Raw genomic sequence first — 22216 nt, forward strand, 5'->3', positions numbered from 1 at the left:
CTTTTATTTGCTTAAGCATTCGTAATTTAAACCCAAAACAAGAAAACCAATCGAGATAAAGTAATTGATTCTAACTTAATAGACAATTTTTTCTTCCCAAACGAGAATTTTTCTTCTGGAACTTGTAAGCAACTACTAATTTTCTTATCTGGCCCATAAACGGCTTCACAGTAAGTCAAAGAAATTCAGCTGACATTTTAATGTTATATTTAACATGATTTTTCACTTCTTAATTCAATATACTAGACCCACATCTAAAGCATTATAGATAATAAGCAAACCCACCTTTCAGAGTTTCTTTACAAACTCTTGACTTTCGCTTTAGCAAAGCCTTTGGTAAAAGCAGTGGGAAGGAACTCAGCAGCACAGTAAGTCTGCTGCTCCAAGCACTTAAACACCAAACCAGAGAAATTAACTCAACCTGGAACGCTCCATACGTCTTTAAGACACATGTGGTAAAATATTTATGTCCACCTAATGAAAACATAGCTTCTTGAAATCATGTTTTCTAAGAAAACAGTGAGGGTAACCTTAAATCCATATCACTTTGAGTTTCCAAATATAGTCTCTTGGATTCCAGGAAATACAGATGTGAGATCTGAGAAGGACTTCAGACACCACTGAGTCCATTTAACTCATTTTACGAATGACAAAATCAATGCCCTGAGAAGTTAAGTGACATTCTCCAGCCCAGGGGTCAGCAAAATTTTCCTGTAAATATCCAAGTAGTAAATATTTTAGGCTTTGTGGGCTATATGGTCTCTGTCACACCCACTCACCTCTGCTGCTGGCATGTGAAAGGCAATACTTCAACAAATGAGCATGTCTGTGTTTCAATGAAACTTTGTTTATAAAGACTGGTGGTGGCCCGGACTGTCAGACCCTGATCCACGGTGCACAATTAAATAATGTCAGAGCCAGCCCAGACCCAAATCCCATGACTGACTATGTTTATTTATTTATTCATCAAACTAATACCTATTAAGAGTCTACTAAGTACCACACATAAGGCAGGGTAGTGGTGCATTTAGGTACAGTCGATTAACTCCAAATTCAGAGGGTAATACTTTGTCTACAGGAATAAAATTTAGCAGTCTCGACTAACCGTGTCTCAAGAAAACATCTCCAATTGGAGATCAAATTTCTGATCATGGAAGTTGTCCGTGAACATAAAACTTTGATGTCCTTTAGAGCTAACAGCATAATTCATCGGGAGTTGTAAGTCTCTGTTCTCAAATGCGTAAGTAGAATAATCATTTTATTACCAAAAAATAAACCATCAGGACTTCCAGGACCAGCATCCCTACCCAACCCCTGTCCATGAGCATTTCTTCCAGGGAGTTCTCACAGCATTTGGCTTATCCTACAACCACCCACCCTTCATTATACAGTGTCTCTGCCAACTGATACCATGGGAAGGAACTGGTTTCAGAGAAAAATGAGGAAACTAGATCCAAAGGCACTGGCTCAAGTGAGGCAGAGGGACAGGAGAAATGTTAAGTCATTTGTTGAATCTCTCCAGAAATATTTACCAGCCCCCCCAAAAACATCCTGGGAATATTGGGGTATACTGTGGAGACAAAATCTCATTTTAGAGGCTCATCTAGACTATTTAGAGTATGGGAGTGGGATTAAACATATAGTGATAACTTTTATGAAAACAAATAAATAAAAGAGAGTAATGGAATCGAGAGTAACTGAGGGCTGTGGAAAGAGGAGGGGGCTATATGAAATACAATAATCAGGAAGGTCTTCTTCAGGAAGGTATCTTTTGAGCCAAATGCAGCATGATGGCAAAATCTAGACTCAAAGGGATCATATGGGATAGTGAGAAGCACCGATTTAAATGGCCTGAGCAGGAACTTGTTTGGGGTGTTCAATGTGGTCAGGCTAGAGCAGGTACAGTGGTGTGACAGGAGGTCAAAACAGAAGGCAGGGGTGGCTGCAACTAGAGAATGTGTCTACAGAGCAGGGCCCACGCCCCACAGGGCATGACCCAAAACAATCCACCCGGCTGCAAGATAACAGTATCAGCACTTTAATTTAAACGTGTTTTTTGTCTAAAATAGTAAGAAAGCAATTAAGCTTTGCTAACAAGTCATATAGAGATCATCAGTGGTACTCTCTCTCCGTTGGGATATCTGAAGGTAATGAGCCAAGTATGTTACTGGAAATCTCCTGAGGGAAAATAGTTACCAAAGGGTTTGTCAGGCACCTGGAATACTTTTGTTCTGTTGCAGTTGATACTGGCTAAGTGAATTTACAGACTATATTCTCCACTTGGAACTAAAAGAACACTCACACAACTCATGAATGGCTTAAAAAGCTCTGTGTAAAGGAATCAAGGTCTGACACTAATGGAAATAATGCAAGCACAAGAGAAAAGCAAGAAAATGGAGTTTACGTTTCTCCTTCTTCTATTATAACCTCTTGAACAATGACAAGTCCTGGACAAAAACAATAATGATGCAATTCAGTATTTTCAAAAGCATCTGACTACCACATTTCACATCATAATTTTGTATTTAGGTATGTATATATAGATGTGTAAGTATATACAGATACAGAGATAGGGGTATATAACCAAAAGAAGAGTTTCTTAAAACAATACTTATTTGTATTGTATCTAACATTTTGTCTTTTATTCTATTAAAAAGTAGTATTAGCTATTATTAATAGTATAATCCAGCAATAGGTTGTGCTATTAATATTATAATCTACCAATAGGTTATGATAAGCAGTACTTGAAAAATACTGATACAATCAGATCCAAGGAGAAATCAGCCATACAACGTTGAAATTAAAAAGGCTCCCTACGTACGGTACTGTTAGCCAGCAATCTCAGCACAAAAGTATATTTCTATTTTAGAAATTGGCTAATGGTAACACAAAGTCATCAAAATTTGCAAAATATTTTAAAACTAAACATCCAGGGGTGCCTGGGTGGCTCAGTGGGTGAAGCCTCTGCCTTCGCTCAGGTCATGATCTCAGGGTCCTGGGATCAAGCCCCTCATCAGGCTCTCTGCTTTGCAAGGAGCCTGCTTCCCCTTCTCTCTCTGCCTGCCTCTCTGCCTACTTGTGATAAATAAATAAATAAGATAAAAATAAACATCCAGACTATAGAAACAAACCATTACCATATTTTTCAATAATATTATGAACCTCATGGTTTTATGAGGAAGCAGCCCAAGTGTCCCTTGACTGATGAATGGATAAAGAATATGTTGGGTGTGTGTGAGTGTGTGTGTGTATAATGGAATATTATTCAGTCATAATAAAAGAATGAAATCTTGCCATTTACAATGATATGAATAGTACTAGAGAGTGTTATGCTAAGTGAAATAAGTCAGTCAGAGAAAGACAAATACCATATGACTTCACTCATATGTGGAATTAAAGAAACAAAACAAAATGAGCAAAGGCATAAGAGGGAGGGGAAGAGCAAGAGAGGGAGGGAGGGAGGGAGAGAGAGAGAGAGTGAGAAACCAAGAAACAGACTCTTAACTACAGAGAACAAACTGATGGTTATCAGAGTGGAGGGGGTGGGGGGGAATGGGTAAGACAGGTGATGGCGATTAAGGAGTGCACTCGTCATGATGAGCACCCGGTGATGTATGGAAGTGCTGGATCACTATATTTTATACTTGAAGCTAATATAATGTTGTATGTTAAGTATACTGGAATTAAAACTTCTACAGAAACCACGAGACATATTCAGTCCGTTACTTTGCAAAATCTTACTAAACCTGATGCATGTTGAAAGTCTCAGGTCTCACTGAGAGGCACCTGGGTGGCTCAGTTAGTTCAGCATCCGACCCTCGGTTTTGGTTCAGGTCATGATCTCTGTGCTCCGTGGGGAGTCTGCCTGAAGAGTCTCTTTCTGCCTCTGCCCCCTCCCCCTGCTCATCAACTCTCTCTCTCTCTCTCTCAAATAAATAAGGAAATCCTTAAAAAAATAAATAAAACTCTCATTGACGATCTCTTAATATATTAATTTAGTAGTACACTTATCCTCCCTTATCCAAGGGAAATGCATTGCAAGACGCCCAGTGGATGCCTAAAACTACAGGTAGTAACGAACCATATGTACGCTATGTTTTGTCCTAAACATATGTACCTACAATAGAGTTTATAAATTAGGCACAGTAAGAGATGAACAATAATAACTAATAATAAAATAGAACAATTATAACAATATACTATAATAAAGGCTATGTGAATGTGGTCTATCTCCTCAAAATATCATATCGTGGTGTCCTCACCTTTCTTGGGATGACGAGATGACACAATGCCTGCGTGTTGAGAAGATGTAAGACTAGTGATGTGGGCACTGTGATGGAGCACTGAGCTCCTATTGATCTTCTGATGAAATGTCAGAAGAAGGATCATCTACTTCTGGACAGCAGTTGACCAAGGGTAACTGAAACCATGGAAAGCAAAACCACGGGTATGAGGGGACTGCTGTGTATAATCTAGAAATACACACACACACACACACACACGTATTTATGACCGGTCTCAGCATTTTTTGCTGAGATGATGTGTGAGCAAATACGTTTGGAGATCATCACTACAGCTCACAGAATTTGTCTACCCTGGGCCTTCAGTAGCTGTCTGTGGATTTCTAAGACCCCAGAACTGAGAACTGTGCTTTTACACTGTATTTCCCCTGCTATTGCTTAAACTCAATGTTCGCAGTCCTTTATTACCTGAACTACTTACCTGGAAACTACTACTTGGTGAAGTCCTTCTCCCAAAAGCAAGTAGCTGATGGACATAAGATACCATAAGACCAGGCCACATAGTAGTTCTTCCTATGGCAAAGTCTTGTACAAATCAGAGCATTTTGATTCGGCTTACTCTACAATCTGGATATCCTTTCAGGAGAATCAAATGCGTGAAAGGAGCTGGTGTATTCCCATCAGCACTCATTTTACCACTTATATAATCTGCCTTGGTTAAGAGAATTACCTCTAGAGATAACAAAGTTGGACTAGTCATATTAGATACCTGAACCTCAGCCAATGTCTTAGCCTCTCTATGCCTCCATTTTCATACTCATAAAACACTGAAAATACTTACCTAATGAATCCTATGATAAGGATTCAGTGGAAAACCTATGGAGCGCACCTTAGTACAATGTCCAGCACAGAAAGTGTACTCCCTAGGCTGCAGCTATCACTGTTGGCTGTTGTTGGAGTTGTCCTTCCTGTAGAGACTGAGTTCTGTGTAGCCCATCTTCATATGTCCTACACAACTCACAGAGATGTGCTTTAAAAAAATCAAGTCACCCATTTCCACATTCACAAATAAGAAAACAATACCATTCTAATTGTATTTGCAAGAAAACTAAACCAATCTTTGAACCAGATATACACTGCTGTCTTGGCCACTTTGTTTTCACAGCCACTAGATTAATTTTTGAAATGATGATGCTCACCTGTGTTTTTCAAAAATGAAGATGAAATGGAAGAGCGGGGTTTGGAATCTTGCATTTTATATTCCATTCTCTGGGTAAAGTTGGGTGATTAAGCCACTTATTTTTTTCTCTTGGTCTCTTTTCCATCCACCTAGAAGATAAATGATATCTGGTTTTGACTACCTTCTTTGTACAAAATGTGTTATACATTTTTAAAGAACAGTATAATCCACTCAGTTTTACTCACTGTGAGAATTCGTCTCCTGAAAACGTCACAAATAGCTGTTCTTCCAACTTTTCTATCTCTACCACCTTCAATTTAAACTACTCGTTAACAATGAATTATAAAGCCTCATTCACATTTTTCTGCATAGGAACAAACATTTACTAGAGAAAAATCCATTTTACTCCTCAGGGAAACACTCACATTTTACTGTAAACAGAAATTAAGAATGCCAACAAAATCAAAGCATGGGATGGTCAATGGAAAATATCCATTAAATTCTTCAATTCTGGAATGTATCTTTGTTTTTAGGGAATCAGCAGATGACTGGAAGTCTTCAGGGATAAATGAGGCATCAACTCTCTAGAATATTCCCAGAGTGACAAAAGAATGACAGGATGGTTTTGCATATAAAGACAACAGGCCTGGTTGATTTTGCATTTGTTAAATAACCCCTGGGTCACTCAGAAAGAAGTACATGCTTTCCCTAAAGGATACCAAAAGCTCCTAATTGTTCAGTTATGCATGCAAATCAAAACCACTGGCCACTTTCCCCTTCCCTTCTAAGAACCCTGTTCACAGTCTTGCTGATTCCTGTGGGCTCTCACATCCCCTAGCTGGCTTCCTCTGTCCTCCCCCTCTGCTGTGTCTGACCACCCAGTTAGTGCTGCCAATCCAGTGCCCTTCAAGGGCCTTCAGTCCTCAACCAGGCTCCTCTCTTCTTCCTCCCTCATTCCTTGACTTTTGTTAACTTTCTGAGCAGTCTTTGTTTATTTATGGCACATATTCCCAGTAGAAGTTATTTCCACAGACTCATGCGATGTGTGCCACTTGCCAAGGCCGCAGGATGTGTGGGAATCCAGTTTTTCCTCCCTCTGCCTCTGCCTGGCAGCCTATTGTCTCCTCCTGTTAGCACCTGCAGCAAAGTCACAGCCCAAAGTTGTGACAGTACCAGGAGATCCAAGGCAACCAAGGGCAAGGTCCTAAACATAGAATTATTTCAATGCAAGACCAAGCAGAACCCAAAGCTGAGTAATAGGCGAACAAGGAGAATGTCTTTATTAATGCTAAACTGACTCAAAATAATTTCTGGCTGTCATAAGAGTTCTCTCACAAATTACACAAAGAAGGGGCACTCTAAATTAAGATGTTGTCTGGCCATGCCATAATTCCTGATAAAATGTATAAAAGAATACTGAGGGAAGAAAATAATGGAGAAAAGAATTTCTAAGCTGTCTTTGTTAAACACTTAACACAACAGTTCTAAGTCAGAAGCACTGAACTAGAGGCAAAAATGAGTGTTATTATGCAATAACATATAGTTTATGAGTGAACTATGAAATAATGTGTCATCATTTGTGTAATAAGTCAAAAATATTAAGTGACTCCCCACGACCAATACCCAGGGGAGCCTAGGGAGGTCCGATAGACCTCTATAATCACCACTAGTTTCACCAAAGTCTCTTCAAATATCCACGTGATCTAAATAAAAGCAGTGTGCCAGCCATACAAACACATCTCCCGAGTCATATACCTCCAACCAGTTTGCTACCCTAAACACCTCTTTAGTCCTGGTGCTTTATCTAAGAAGCAGAAGTCAAGACAAGATTAAATATATGAGTATTTTGTTAATAGAAACAACTATGCAAAAGAGAACTAACAGGGGTCCTGGGTGGCTCAGTTGGTTAGACGTCTGCCTTCATTCAGCTCAGGTCATGATCCCGGAGTCCTGGGATCAAGCCCCATGTTGGGCTCCCTGCTCAGTAGGGAGTCTGCTTCTCCCTCTCTCTCTGCCTGCCACTCGCCCTGGTTATGCTCTCTCTCTCTCTCAAATAAATAAAATCTTCAAAAAAAAAAAAAAAAGAGAGAGAGAGAGAGAAATAACAGATGGGGTGAGGCAAGGTTAAGAGAACTGACAGACCCCCATTTACTTGAAGCATCCTAGACCCCTTAATATCTAAGGAAGGTTCAGCAAAGCTGTCTGGAGTTCTTGAGTCAAGGTCAACCAACAAAGAGTTTGCCTCCTGAATATCCCCCCACTCAGCCATGGCTGGGGAGCAGCCTATGAGAGGCAAGAGACACAATGGAGCCCAGAGGGCAGAGGCTGGGGCTCTGGGACAATTGCTTCCCAGTGTAGGAGGCCTATGAGGTGAATTCTCGGAGACAACATGCCACTACTACATAGAAATTCAGAAGTTTTTATCTGTGCAATAAGTCTTGAGCTTGGCATCCAAATTTTCCCATTTCTCAACCTAACCCGCGTGTAACCTTAGTTTCTGGCACTTCCTTTTTGGACACTTTTACATTAGTCTAAGTAATCCCTTGGTCCCCACAGGAGCCCCACAGGTGACTAAAATGCTTTCCCTTATACCATTCCCTCCCTCTAATACTTTCTTCACCTCTAAGCTTCTTTTCAAGCTCCTACGTACTCTGCTGTAAGGTCGTTCTGAAATGCCAATCCAACATCAAGACCAAATTCAAACCTCTCACCCACCTGCGTCTGCTCAACCCCTACCCTTGCAGAAAGGTTCCTTCTTGCCTTAGAGCACGCAGAGAACTCTGGATACTCTTGTGCTTAGAGCTTTAAGCACTTCCTACTTATTTTAGTTCTTACAAGTTCTATCTTCATAGCCAACCCCAGGAAAAAAGGCAGACATTTCAACTGTGTATTCCTGTACAATTGTACAAACAGTGCATTGAAAAAAAAACAAATGAACTAATGAAAGAGAGATTCTGGCCCTGTGCATATCTATTGACCCAGGACAAAAAATAAAGCTAAAAGAATTTTTTTTCTTATTTTCTTATTTTCATGTTTGTGTTGTTTAAAAAAGATTTATAAGATAAATAGGAGGGGCGCCTGGGTGGCTCAGTCGGTTAAGTGTCTGCCTTTGGCTCAGGTCATGGTCCCAGGGTCCTGGGATCAAGACCGCATCGGGCTCCCTGCTCAGTGGAGAGCCTGCTTCTCCCTCTCCCTCTGCCTATAGCTTCTCCTGTTTATGCTTTCTCTCTCTCTCTCTCTCTGTCAAATAAATTAATAAAATCTTTTAAAAAAAGATAAACAGAAACTATCAAACCCAAACGAATATTGATTCTCAAATGCAATGCAAAACCCCCATTGACCTGGGAAAGAATATCACCACTGCTGCAGTCATAGCAAATCCACACAGTATAATTAGCTGACATAGGAAACTGACCCAATAAATGAATATTCTTCAAGAGATTTAAATATAAAATCCTATTAAATTAATCAAGGAGGCCATTAAATTGAGAAGGCTCTAATGCTGTGGAGACCTACAAAAGCAGAGCAAAATCAAAGCCTCTTAATGCCTCAGGGTTACAAAATCAAAATGCTAAGGACAAACAGTCACAAACAGCCAACTAGGCTTGAAGTGATGGCCAATCAATAATTGCCCTACTTTGCTTTCATGTTTTCTCTATGAAACTCTCTCCCCCAGCTCCTGTGAGAGGAGAGCTCCTAACCATTTCCGGTTGGCAATGCCCAGTTTGAACTGGTATTTTTTTTAGAGTTTATTTTGTTCACATAAACTCAAAAAAATTTTAATATGGGACACCTGGTGGCTCAGTCGGTTACGCATCTGCCTTCAGTTCGGGTCATGATTCTAGAGTCCTGGGATTGTGTCCTGCACTGGGGGGTTGGGGAGAGGTCCCTGCTCAGTGGGGATCCTGCTTCTCCCTTTGCCTGCCACTCCCCATGATTGTGCTCTCTCTCTCTCTTACTCTCCTCTCTCTAACAAAATAAATAAATAAAATTTTTATTAAAAAAGAAAATAAAGGGGTGCCTGGGTGGCTTAGTCAGTTAAGCATCTGCCTTTGGCTCAGGTCACGATCCCACGGTCCTAGGATCAAGTCCCACATTAGGCTCCTGCTCAGCAGGGAATCTGCTTCTCCCTCTGCCTGCTGGCCCCCCTGCCTGTGCTCTCTTTCTCTCTCTCTGACAAATAAATAAAATCTTTTAAAAAAAAGTGAATAAAATAAAAATAAAAAAATTTAATATGCCTCAGTCATTTAACAGTTCCAGAGCAATGAGAAACCAAACACAGGTACCTGCTGAGCCCCTTCAGCTCGCTGCTTTCTTGCTGCCTGTGGCAATAGTAGACAAGTCCTACTTGCTTCCTGGATCCTAGTTCCACAGCTTTCACGTTATGAGCTTTCAGACTTTATTTGAACATTTCGTTTTCCGGACTGGGTCCAAAACTGCTAGGAATGGACTGGGTCTGACCGAAAAACTGGACTGGGTCTGGGGTCAGACTAGATCTGACTTTAACTGAATCAGTGCCAATGTGAGGCCTCAGACGAATAAAATTTTAAGACTGAACAAGTACGTTAATCTTACCAAAGATAATCTTCAATTACAGTGGCTTCAGTGCAAACTTTTAACCATTTTAGATAATCTTATCAATTTACAAGATGCCCTAGAGAAAGAGGGGTCTCAGCCAGACACTGACTACAAAGGGTAGAGAGAAAATTCTTTTTCTTCCTGTACAGTTTCTGGTGGTCAGGATAAGACCGGCTACGACATGGGACACCCCCGCTCACTCTGGAGCAGGCAGAAGGCATCCTGGGAAAACTGGCAGAGGGCAGCAAAGGGGAACAAGTCTTACCAAAGTCAGCCCTCCCAGACCTCTGTTGCCTGGTGGAGAGAAGGTAAATTTCACATTTTCCCTTCCTTTCCAAATTCGGATCGGTGGGGAAAAAAAAAAAACAAAACACCACATTGGTTATCCATCCTTTCTCTCCTAAAGACAGCGATAGCCTTTTTTGTCTCATTTTGCATCTTTGAGAATTTGGCTTGGCAACCATCAGACTGGGGGCCCCCAAGAGATAGCTGAACAGAAATGTGTGTTGCGCCTCCATTCATGGCTAGATAAGCCTGGGCAGAAATGTGGGTTGCATTCCATTTGTGGCGAGGGTCCTACCAACTGTTAAAACTCCTTAGTAATTCCAGCTCTCAGGGGGAACAGTCTAAGTCTTCTTTCTATTGGTTATCTTTAGGAGTGGCTCTGGATTTGGGAAAAGTATTATCTTTTGCACCTCTTTGAGAACTCCTCTTGGTTCCGTGGCATTGTTCAATACTACCAGGAATATTTACTCTTTGCCCCAGCTTAAACTTGACAAGTTACTCAAGAGGACTTTTTTTCTCCCCAAGTAGTTTCATGGTCATAAATTGGGCACATTGACCCCTGATACACAAAACCGGGTAGGAACTTGGTTTTTTTTGTTCTTGTTTTTTAAGATAGGGAGATAGAGGGCATATATGTAACTGGAGGAGGGGCAAAAGAGAAGGAGATAGAGGGCATATATGTAACTGGAGGAGGGGAAAGAGAGAGAATCTGAAGCATTTTTAAGTAATCTTAAGTTGTGGATCCCAATATAGGGACTCCATCTCCTAACCCTGAGATCATGTCCCGAGCCAAAACCAAGAGTCACACACTTAACCATATGAGCCACCCAGGCACCCCAAAGATTTTTTTTTTAAGATTTTATTTATTTATTTGACAGAGAGGGAGAGATCACAAGTAGGCAGAGAGGGAAGCAGGCTCCCTGCTGAGTAGAGAGCCTGATGCGGAGCTCGATCCCAGGACCCTGAAATCATGACCTGAGCCGAAGGCAGACACTTAACTGACTGAGCCACCCAGGCATCCCCGAAGATTTTTTTAAAGTAATCTCTACACCCAAAATGGGGCTTGAACTTACAACCCCAAGATTAAGAGTCAGTCCCATGCTCTACCAAATGAGTCAGCTAGGCATCTCAAAATTTATCTGTATTTTTAATTGAAGTATAGTTGATATATAATATTATATTAGTTTCAGGTATACAACTTAGTGATTTGACAATTACTAACATGAAATGCTCACCATAAGAAGTATAGTTACCATCTGTCACTATACAAAATTATTACATTATTGTTGACTATATTCCCTATGACTTATTTATAACTGGAAGCTTTATAATTTGGAAGTTCCCAATCCCATTCACCTATTTTGCCTCTTCTCTTCCCTGCCCTTTGCCAACCACCAGTCTGGTCTCTATATTTATGAATCTGTTTATATTTTTGTTTTGTTATGTTTATTTCTTTGTTTTGTTTTTTTGGATTCCACATTTAAGTGATATCGTATGATATTTGTCTTTCTCTGACATTTCACGCAGCATAATACCTTCTAAGTCTATCCATGTTGTCACCGATGGCAAGGTTTTATTCTTTTTCATGGCTGAGTAATGTTCCATTGTGTGTATAGACCACATCTTCTTTATCCACCTTTTTTCACAAGATCTTTATAAAAGTAGTCTCTACACCTAATGTGGGGCTCAAACTTACATCCTCGAGATCTGAGTCACATGCTCTACTGACTAAGCCAGCCAGGCACTCCTATTCATCTTTTGAAGGACATTTAGATTGCTTCCATATCTTGGCTATTATAACTAATGCTTCAATAAACATAGATGTGTATGTATCTTTTCAAATTAGTGTTTTCATTTTCTTTGGGTAAATACCCAGAAGTGGAATTAGTGGACCATACGGTATTTCTATTTTCGGATTTTTTTGTGGAAATTCCATACTGTTTTTCTAGACTGGCTGCACCAATTAACATTCCAGCAACACAGGATAAGGATTCTCTATTCTCCACATCCTTGTCAACATTTGTATTTCTTGCCTTTTTGATACTAGCCATTCTGACTGGTGTGAGGTGGTATCTTTTGATTTGCATTTCCCTGATGATGAGTGACGCTGAGCATCTTCTCATGTGTCTGTTGGTCTCATGGCTAAATTTTTGTTTAAGATTTATTTATTTATTTGAGAGAGAGAGAGAGAGAGAGTGAGCGAGCACTGTGGTGGGGAGGGGCAAAGGGAGAGGGAGAGAGAGAGAATCAACTCAGGGTTGAGCTCATGGCCCTGAGATCATGACCTGAGCCAAAATCAAGAGTCAGATGCTTAACCAACTGAGCCACTCAGGTCCCTCTAAAAATATAAGATTTCTGTCTGCATTTCTATGTATGTATGTTATAGATGTGTGATATTTTTCTACCTCCAGGTAATATCACCAAAATTAATTTGTAAAGACATCTATTTAATGAGCTTAAGACATAAAAGTATTTATATAAATCAGTATATTTTCAGAAATATAGGAACTAAACCAAATGGTTTTCAAGTTTATGTGATCTAGAATAATCTCGGTAAATAAAAGCTAGTTTAAGTGTTGTGTTGGTTTAATTACAATAGGCATGTCTTTAGAGTTACCAGCATTAAATATAATACTTTTGTTCTACCTAGGTTTACTAAAAGTGAAATAAGCTCATCTTATCTTCGTTACAGAATATGTCAGCAAAAATAATGCTTAGCTGCTTAATGCCTTATAAAATTTTCACAAGTAATTTCAAGATAATTGTTAAGAACAAGTAAATTAAATATATGTAAGGAACATAGAGGTTTATAAATGCATTTTCAACAATAATTATGCCTAATGGTATATCTACTTAAAAACAGTTTCCAAAATCCAGGGGTTGGGAGGATAGGCAAACTAGGTGAAGGGGATTAAAAGGGATAAACTTCCAGTTATAAAATAAATCACAGGGATGAAAAGTGCAGCATAGGAAATATAGCCAATAATATTGTAATAATGACATATGGCAACGGAGGGTAACTACACTTGTAGTAAGCATTTTATAATGTTTTTAATTGTTCAATCACTGTTATACACCTGAAACTAATATTATTTATTTATTTGAGAGAGTGTGTATGCACACGAGAAAGAGAGAGAGGGAGAGAGAACGAGTGGGGCAGAGGGGCAGAGGGAGAAGGAGAAGGAGGTTCTCCACTGAGTAAGGAGCACAACACAGAACTCAATCCCAGGACCCCAAGATCATGACCTGAGTCGAAGGCAGACATTTAACTAACTGAGCCACTCAATGGCCCCTCAAATTAATATTATATGTCAACTATACTATAAAATGAAAAAGATAATGTAAATAACACATCTATACAGTATATTAAGAAAACTTAAAAAATAAAAAGAACTCAAGCCATTTCTACATTATGAATTGTAGCACTGAATCATGTTATGTGTTTTATGCATATATATTTCATTTGCCAAAAATCATCTGTTCTATTATTTGTGTGATGGAAAAGAAATATTTTTAAGATATGAACTAAATATAAAATTATTTATATTAATAATATTTGTATTCTCGGTGATCATATATGTATGTTTGTGTATATATATATGTATTTGTATATGTCCATATAATAGTACATGTTTCTTTTTATTTATTTATTTCTTAAGTAATCTCTGTACCCAAAATGGGGCTCAAACTCATGAGCATGAGATCAAGACTCAGATGCTCTATCCATTGAGCCAGACAGGAACCCTTAATAGTACATATTTTATAGGGTCAATATTAATTGTATTTAATATTAAATACAAAGTACTTGGAACATAAAAAAACTATATAGATTTTGTTAATATTATGATTATCAATGAGTTATACATTTTGGGGGGTCAAAAAGATAGTTTTCAAAATCTCCTTTTTATTTACTTATTTTTTTTTTTTTGGAAATGTGGTTTTGTTTTTTTTTAAGATTTTATTTATTTATTTGACAGACAGAGATCACAAGTAGGCAGAGAGGCAGGCAGAGAGAGGGGGGAGAAGCAGGCTCCCTGCTGAGCAGAGAGCCCAATGCGGGGCTCGATCCCAGGACTCTGGGATCATGACCTGAGCTGAAGGCAGAGGCTTTAACCCACTGAGCCACCCAGGTGCCCCCAAAATCTCCTTTTTAAATATTTATTTATTTATTTATTTGAGAGATAATGACTGTGGGACACTTGGGTGGCTCAGTCAGTTAAATGTCTCCCTTCAGCTCAGGTCATGATCTCGGCGTCCTGGGATCAATCCTTATGTCGGGCTCTCCCCACAGGGGCAAATCTGCTTCTCCTTCTTCTTCTGTGATCTCTCTTGCTTTCACTCTCTCTCAAATACATAAATAAATTTTTTTTTAAAAAAAGAGAGGGAGAGTGTGGGTCGGGAGCAGTGTAGGGGCAAAGGGAGAGGGAGAGGAGGAAGCAGACTCTCTCCACTGAGCGGAGAGTCTTACGCAGGGCTCCTCTGAGATCCTCACCTTAGCTGAGTGAAATCAAGAGGACCCTTAACCAACTAAGCCACCCAGGTGCCCCTCGAAATCTTTTTAGTAACTGGAAACCTCGAAGTTATACTGAGATAAGTTAAATGATGGCTATTCATTGAGTATCTCAATCACTCCAAATAGGATAAAATACTAAAACATTAATTACTGAACACAGCTTTATCCACTTTTGGCTTTCTTTTACAGAGGAACTAAAGATATTTGGATCGATTAGTAGACATCTTTTATAACACATCAAAAATCTAACTGAGGAAGAATATACTTCTAGAAATTGTGAAATATATTTATAAATTTCCCAATCCACAGAATGCTAGTGTAACTGACAGTCGATGTTGCTTACTTCTCAGTTTTCACTAGAAATAAAGGACTCTCCGGGTTAAGAATTCTAATCAATATATGTAATTTAAACTATGTAGGAGGGGGGCGGCCTGGCTGGCTCAGTCAGAGAAGCACGTGACTCTGCTCTCAGGGTCATGAGTTCAAGCCCCACGGGGGGCATTGAGATTCCCTAAATAAATAAAACTTAAAAAAAAAAAACCTACTTAGAAATAATAAGGATGAAAGGAAACTACTGTATACTCCTGAAACCAATATTACACTGTATGTTAACTAACTACAATGTAAATAAAAAATGGATACAAAAAAAAAAAAAAAGGAAGGAGGAAACTACTGTGTATCTATTACCTGAACTAGATCCAGAATTCTAGTTTCCTCAAGTGTCTGGTTACAACTCTCCAGGCTAACGTTTCTAATTTTCTCCCACCTTTCTGACTTGGAATCACCAAGAACAAAAGCTGCTCTTGAACCTCCTTGGAAGAAATCATAACTGGTCCTTCTCACTGCCAAGACCACAACCAAACTTCAGGGACTTGAACTTGGGTCCACTTCTCCCCATGAAAAAGGGCTCCTCCAGACTCTTGGAACGGCATGCCAGCTGGAGATCTAAAATTCAAGTTGACTAGGGAGGTTCCTCCTCAGAAGCAGATGGCATCTTGAGGCAGACAGCTCCCTCAAGATCATGGATCAAGATCTGCATCTCCAATCTGAACCTTTATTCCTTCTGCCTTTCCACCACTTGCCTCTTCTCTCTGATAACGCACAGGAAAATAACACTCCTTCGCCAGGGCAACTATTGCTGAACTACTGCTCAGGCCATAGCTACACAATTAAGTCTCCAGACGTTCTTGCTAAGATGGTTTCAGATAAGAGAACTGCCTTAGGTGATTTACGGGCTGAACAAGGAGGAGCCGGCGCCACAGCAAATACTTCCTGCAGTACCTGGACCAATACTCTGGTCTCACAGCAAATACAATAAATTAGCAAACCAGTCGCTTGGCTAAAACAGGCTGATGTCCCCTCTTTGACTTATTTGAGACCCATTGGCTTGGCTCATGGGGGTTGAGGAGTATATGTCAGTCTGTTAGTGTTATTCTTATAATAAGTCATCATTTTAGTGGTCTGGTATGTTATTTTCTCTTAAAGGTCTTAAATGCATGTTCACAGCCATCAGCAGCACATCAGATGGTCCCAATGGGCTTGGAGAAAGAGAAACAAGATGAACAAGATGAACAGCAGAAACATTTCTTCCACGGATCTGACATCATCACCTATGAGGTTCACAGTAAGATAAGAGCAACTTAACTCTGATGGTGACAGAGTGGCACTCATACCAAGGTGCCTGGCTGGCTCAGTAGGGTTCAAGCCCCACACTGGGCATAGAGTTTACTTAGAAAAAAAAAAAGTAAAAAACAAAACAAACAAACAAACAGACAAAAGAGTGCCACTAATACCAAAACGTGTTCTATCTGTCATGTATGAGAGGATGACCAAAAGTAGGAACTGTTAAATTAATAAAATAAAGAGGTCATTAGACTGAGGTGGCTGGAATACTGAGGGCAGCCTATATAAGCAAACCCAAATGTAAGCCTGTAAATGCCTCAAGGTTATGAAATCAAAACACTGTGGACCACCAATCACAAGCAGCCAACTAGGCTTTGAGGTACAGCCCTTCAATGATTTCCTATCTTTGCTTCCTCCTTTGCTTTATAGAAGTTTCTCTCCAAGCTCCTGTTGGTGAAAGGCTCCTTACCACTTAAGGTTTGGTACTGCCTAATTCCAATGGTATTTGTTCAAAGTCTTAAAACATGCCTCAGTTTCTCTTTTAACAATCTTAATAAAACCTCTTCAGCTACCTATGTCCTTTTTATCACTGTATCACTTATCACTTATGTCAGATCTCAGTGTCCATCTTCTCTTGGAGCTTTTTGCTCTTGTTCACCTTTGTACCACATACATCCACAATTAATACAAAGAAATAAAATCAGTAAATGCCTAGAAGTTTCTTAAGACTCTCAAAGCAAAGATTTAACTGCTATTATATTTTTAAAAAATTAAATCCTTTGAGTAAGTGTTTCAGTTGAATTCGAGTCTTAGACTAAAAAGACAATCTCCAAATTAACTACTCTTATGTAAAATAGAGAACCTTGTAAACTTCAATAAAAGAACAATCAGTAGCAAATGAAGATCGATCAATCAATCTTTATCTCCAAGGATAACCTGGAATTTGAGGTTTACAGTAAGCCCTTTAAACTCAGCCTGTGTTACCTGAAGCAACAAACAAACCGTGTATTCCTAACTTGGTTTAGGGAAAATCCAACTGGCTTATAAAATTTTTATCTCTTTCATGAGTTCATTTATAATCAGATTTCAAGAACCTCATAAGATGCTTCCAAGGCAGAAACATTTTCTCCAAGACAATTCGTGTCCTCTAAATATTATTAAAGTGTGATTGTCACAGAGCCCTCGGGGAGCTGACACCCAGAGGGAAAAGAACACATCACTAATAGCTAGTCAAGTACCAATTAGCTCTAAGCTGCCAACTCCCCTTCCTGGAAAAACCAAGTATATCTGACCAAAAGGAACACTGATGATCATCAGGAAACATCCTCTGGCATCAATATGCGGCTAGGTAAGGGATGAATCAGGATTGCAAATGTCACCTGAGTCACTCAGTGGGTTCAAGTACAGAGTCCAGATATATCCCAGAAGAAGCAGAACCTCAGACCAACATCCCATTGTTGAAAATTCTCAACCAAAAAGTTCTTCTCACATCTCAATCTCAAAAAGGTGATTAACATGAGAAATAGTAACCACATATAATAACTCTGCATACAATAGCCAGCCAAGGACTATAGCAATGCATTTGTAGAAAACAGTAAATCGAGAAACTATTATTTCCAAAATATATGCCTATTGTCAACGATTTCAAGTGCTCTGGCAAATGTGTTCTTAATTTTATACTGTCCTGAGAAGTAGCCTTGCTGCATTTAATTCCTCATTTGACTCATTTAAGTCAATAATAATTCTTGGGAGTTTGCAACACACAAGGCAAAAGTTAAGCAGAGTTAATAGAAATGACAGTCCAAATCCTCAAATATAAAGACCAGAAAAAGCACGTCCAACAACAGGAATATATCCCCAAAGAAGGAAAAGGACACAGGCAGAGTGAAAACAGGGAAGAGAAGGGAGCCTTTCCTGTGAAGAGGCAGCAGAAGCTAGCCTAAACTCCAGGGGAAACCAGTTACTGGGAAACCAGTAACAAGAGACAGATGTCAGGTGGTAAATAACTCCAAAAGCAAAACTCTTAAAATACGTGGAGAAAACAATTTCAGTAATTCTTCCCTGAACTTCAACCTCAACGTTATTTCTATAGTAGTGATAAACTGAATAACAAAGCAATCTTAACTATTTACCTTCTACAACACAAAAAGGCAAGAACTCAAAAGTCTTGGAAAAAGGCCTTCCTCACTTTAGGCAAAATGGAGGAATTCTTTTGTCCTAACATGGACTTTATTTTTTTTAATTACCCTAGAAAATGTCCACCTCATCTCAAGATTCTATCTCAAAATGATCAGTTTTAAGTTTGACAGAACAAAAGCAAGTATATTTTGCAAAATTTTTATTATGTGAAAACATGAAAAATTTTCTTTTAAATATTTTATTTATTTATTTGAGAGAGAGCATGGGTGGGGGAAGAGGCAGAGGGAGAAGGAGGTTGCCCACTGAGCGGGGAGCCAACACGGGGCTCAATCCTAGGAACTTGGGATCATGACCTGAGCCCAAGGCAGACACTTAACTGACTGTGCCATCCAGGTTCCCTTTGAAATTTCTTTTTAATACTGCATGACAAAGCTCAAAACATTGCATAATGCTATGCTTTGCTTCTTTGTGCTTCCTACTTTTAGTTATTATCAACTTCATATGCCAGAGAATAAAAATTGATATCCTGGATAATTATGTCCTTAGCAAGTATAGTTCTTCCCATGTGCAGTAAATGAATATGTTTTTAATTAAATAAATGTCAAATAGCTCAGTTCAACCATGGGAATGGTCTTACTAAGCCTCTCTTATGTACATAAATGTTGAAGAACATGGTGAGAAAAAAAATAATATCTTCACACCTTCACCTGTTTATTAAAACCAGTGATAGGAAAAAAAAATATTTTGACAGCTACATTTTTGAGGATTTCTGCAAGTATATTTGCTTTCTTAATAATCTGCATCATAAATATGCATCTCCTTGTTAAGTTTACCTTAGGAGAATAGGAAGAGACCTCATTTACATAGTGGTGTCAGAAACTGATTCAAAGTACATTTCACAAGTTACTTTATAGTCAGCATCAACTTCTTCTATGAGAGTCTTCATAGTAAGCATTCTTTTAAAGCACACATGAAACAACCTACAGGATAGGGACGGCTGGGTGGCTCAGTGGGTTAAGCCACTGCCATCGGCTCAGGTCATGATCTCAGGGTCCTGGGATCAAGTCCCACATTGGGCTCCTTGCTCAGCAGGGAGCCTGCTTCTCTCTCTGCCTCTGCCTGCCACTCTGCTTGTACTCTCCTGTCTCTTTCTCTCTCTCGTTCTGACAAATAAACAAATAAATAAAATCTTAAAAAAAAAAAAAAAAAGAAACATCCTACAGGAGAGACTATAGACTGGGCCACAAGAGAGGTCACAATAAACTTGAAAAGTCTGAAGTCATACAAACAGTGTTGTCACCATAAGCTCTGAGAAGTGTGAGGAGTGAGGTCCATTTTACTGATGGAGCCTGGTGCTGCCTTCCTTCCTGCTCATACATAAGTAATTCCCAAGTAGAAGTTATGACTGTGTGGCCCAGATGACGCGAAATGGACACACAGGAATATCCTGATCCCCACTTCACTCATCATCCATTTTTCAGGCCAGTGCACTGGTCTCTTATTTTCAGCTAATATGCGGTGAAGAAGGGAATCTTGCCACTGGACCAAAACAACTCTTTTCTTAGTCATACTGGATGAAAGGATTTCATTAGCTTCCTTGTGATAAAGAATTACAAGTTGAGAACAGAACCTTACTGTGTATCTGTTAGAATTGGTTTTTTTTGTACAAATTTATACCCGTTACTATAGGTAAACTATACATAATTTGCATTCCAAGGTGTGAGTTTGGCTCCTCTTGAAAATTTCTATTGTCATCATACCTAAGCTAAAGCCAGGTACTTCCCAAAATCCTTTGTTAACAAAATCCATAAGAAGAGTTCAAGATTTAAACATTTATTTTTTTAGTTCTTTGTATCCAGAATACATAAAGAACTCCTGTAACTCAATAAAAACACAAGCCAATTTTAAAAATGAGTAGGAGCCATAAATAGTAATTTTACCAAGAAAGACACACAAATAAATAATAAGCACATGAAAGGATGTACACCATTAGTCATTTGGAGAAACTAGAACACTTACATACTGCTGGTAAGGTTGCAAAATGGTATAGCCGCTTTGTAAAACAGTTTGGCAGTTTCTTTAAAAATTAAATTTATCATACAAACCAGCATGTCTACGCCCAGGAACCTACCCAAAAGAAATGAAAGCATATGTCCACACAACACTTGTATGCGAATGTTCACAGCAGCATTCTTTGTAATAGTCAAAAAGTAAAAATGACCTAAACGTCCATCCACAGGTGACTCTAGAAGCACAATGTGACACAGACATATAACAGAACATTGCTCAGCAATGAAAACAAACTACTGGTACAGGCTAAGACCTGGAGGAAGCTCAAAAAAGTATGCTAAATAAAAGAAGCGAGATGCAAAAGACTATTATTATACGATTCTGTGTATATGAAATTGCAGCACAGCAACTCTATTCTAAAGAGAGAAAGCAGATCGGTGTTTGCCTGGGCCTGGTAGGGATGGGGGTGGGAGAATCGGGCTGGGAATTGTGTACAAATGGGCTCAAGAAAAATTTTGAGGGTAATGGGAAAATCCTAAAACAAGACTGTAATAATGGTTATACAACTCCATAAAGGTACTAAAAATTTAAAAAGAAAACCACTGGGTTAACTTAATCCAAAATCTTTATTTTACAAGTAAGAAAACTGCCTTTTAAACCCATAAAAATATCTGAATATCCTTCTAGTACCTTTGGTTTGTATCTCACATTTGAACTTTGACATTGCTTTCTAATTCTTCATGTTGAGGGTCCTATTCCCATGAGATAAAGTAAATAGAAGGCAGGAATTTGTGTTAAATTCTTGATGAGTTAATCTGGAATGAATTTACTTAGTTTAAATTCGTAGGAATAAGCGTGGTGAGCCTGAGACATTCTTCTGAATCAGACGGAACATAGTGGCTTTTCTACTCCTTAATTACTCAGGTTGTACTGTTTAAAATTCCCCAAACACACATAGGAATACTCACAACCAGGGACAAACAAAAAGTAGCCTCTAGGATAAAAACAAGAAACAAAAAACAAACCACAAACTGTCGTCTCATTGTGGATCAACAGTTATTTCTGCTTCTCATCATTAGCAGTATGGAGAGCTCTACATGCAAAATGAGGGGACGTGCCAGATGAGCTCTAAGATTCCTTCCAGTTCTAACATAAATCATGAACCTCTGTTATTCTGATTATTTATCATTTCTACCCATTATCACCTATTTCTGTAGTAGCTGAGCATAAATCTATTTTTGTCACACTATTCTTTTACCAAGAATAAATCCTTAGGAAAGTAAGATTTTTTTTTTTTTTCCAAATTCAGAACAGAAGAAACAAAATCTCAGCTTTTTAAAAACTGAATCCAGGAACGTTTCAAAAGAGCTTTCTCAAAATCCAACATCGACATAAAGATTTGAGATTCCTAACATAAAGCATTAAATGGTAGGGTTTTTTTTTTTTTAATGAAAAAGACGTGTATTGAAATACAACTCTTTTTTTTTCTTTTTTCTTTTTTTTTTTTTTTCAGTTTAAAAATGAACTCAAAGAGGGGAGCCTGGGTGGCTCAGTCAGTTAAGTGCCTGCCTTCAGCTCAGGTCATGATCCCAGGGTCCTGGGATGGAGCCCCCAGTCCTTGGGCTCCCTGCTCAGTGAGGAGTCGAA

The 22216-nt window shown here is 39.0% G+C and overlaps 1 protein-coding gene across 1 annotated transcript in view; it reads right to left on the minus strand.

Moving 5' to 3' along the window:
• FRMPD4 (FERM and PDZ domain containing 4) overlaps positions 1–22216 on the minus strand; it is an 847457-nt gene that overhangs the window by 805174 nt on the left and 20067 nt on the right. Inside the window, exon 2 of the mRNA XM_032880199.1 lies at positions 5441–5570. Within this exon, the coding sequence (XP_032736090.1) occupies positions 5441–5507 (67 nt within the window). The 5' untranslated portion in view covers positions 5508–5570. The remainder of the gene's footprint in view (positions 1–5440; positions 5571–22216) is intronic.

The sequence above is a fragment of the Lontra canadensis genome, unplaced genomic scaffold, assembly GCF_010015895.1.
Source record: "Lontra canadensis isolate GAN:19392208 unplaced genomic scaffold, GSC_riverotter_1.0 scaffold68, whole genome shotgun sequence".
Taxonomy (NCBI): domain Eukaryota; kingdom Metazoa; phylum Chordata; class Mammalia; order Carnivora; family Mustelidae; genus Lontra; species Lontra canadensis.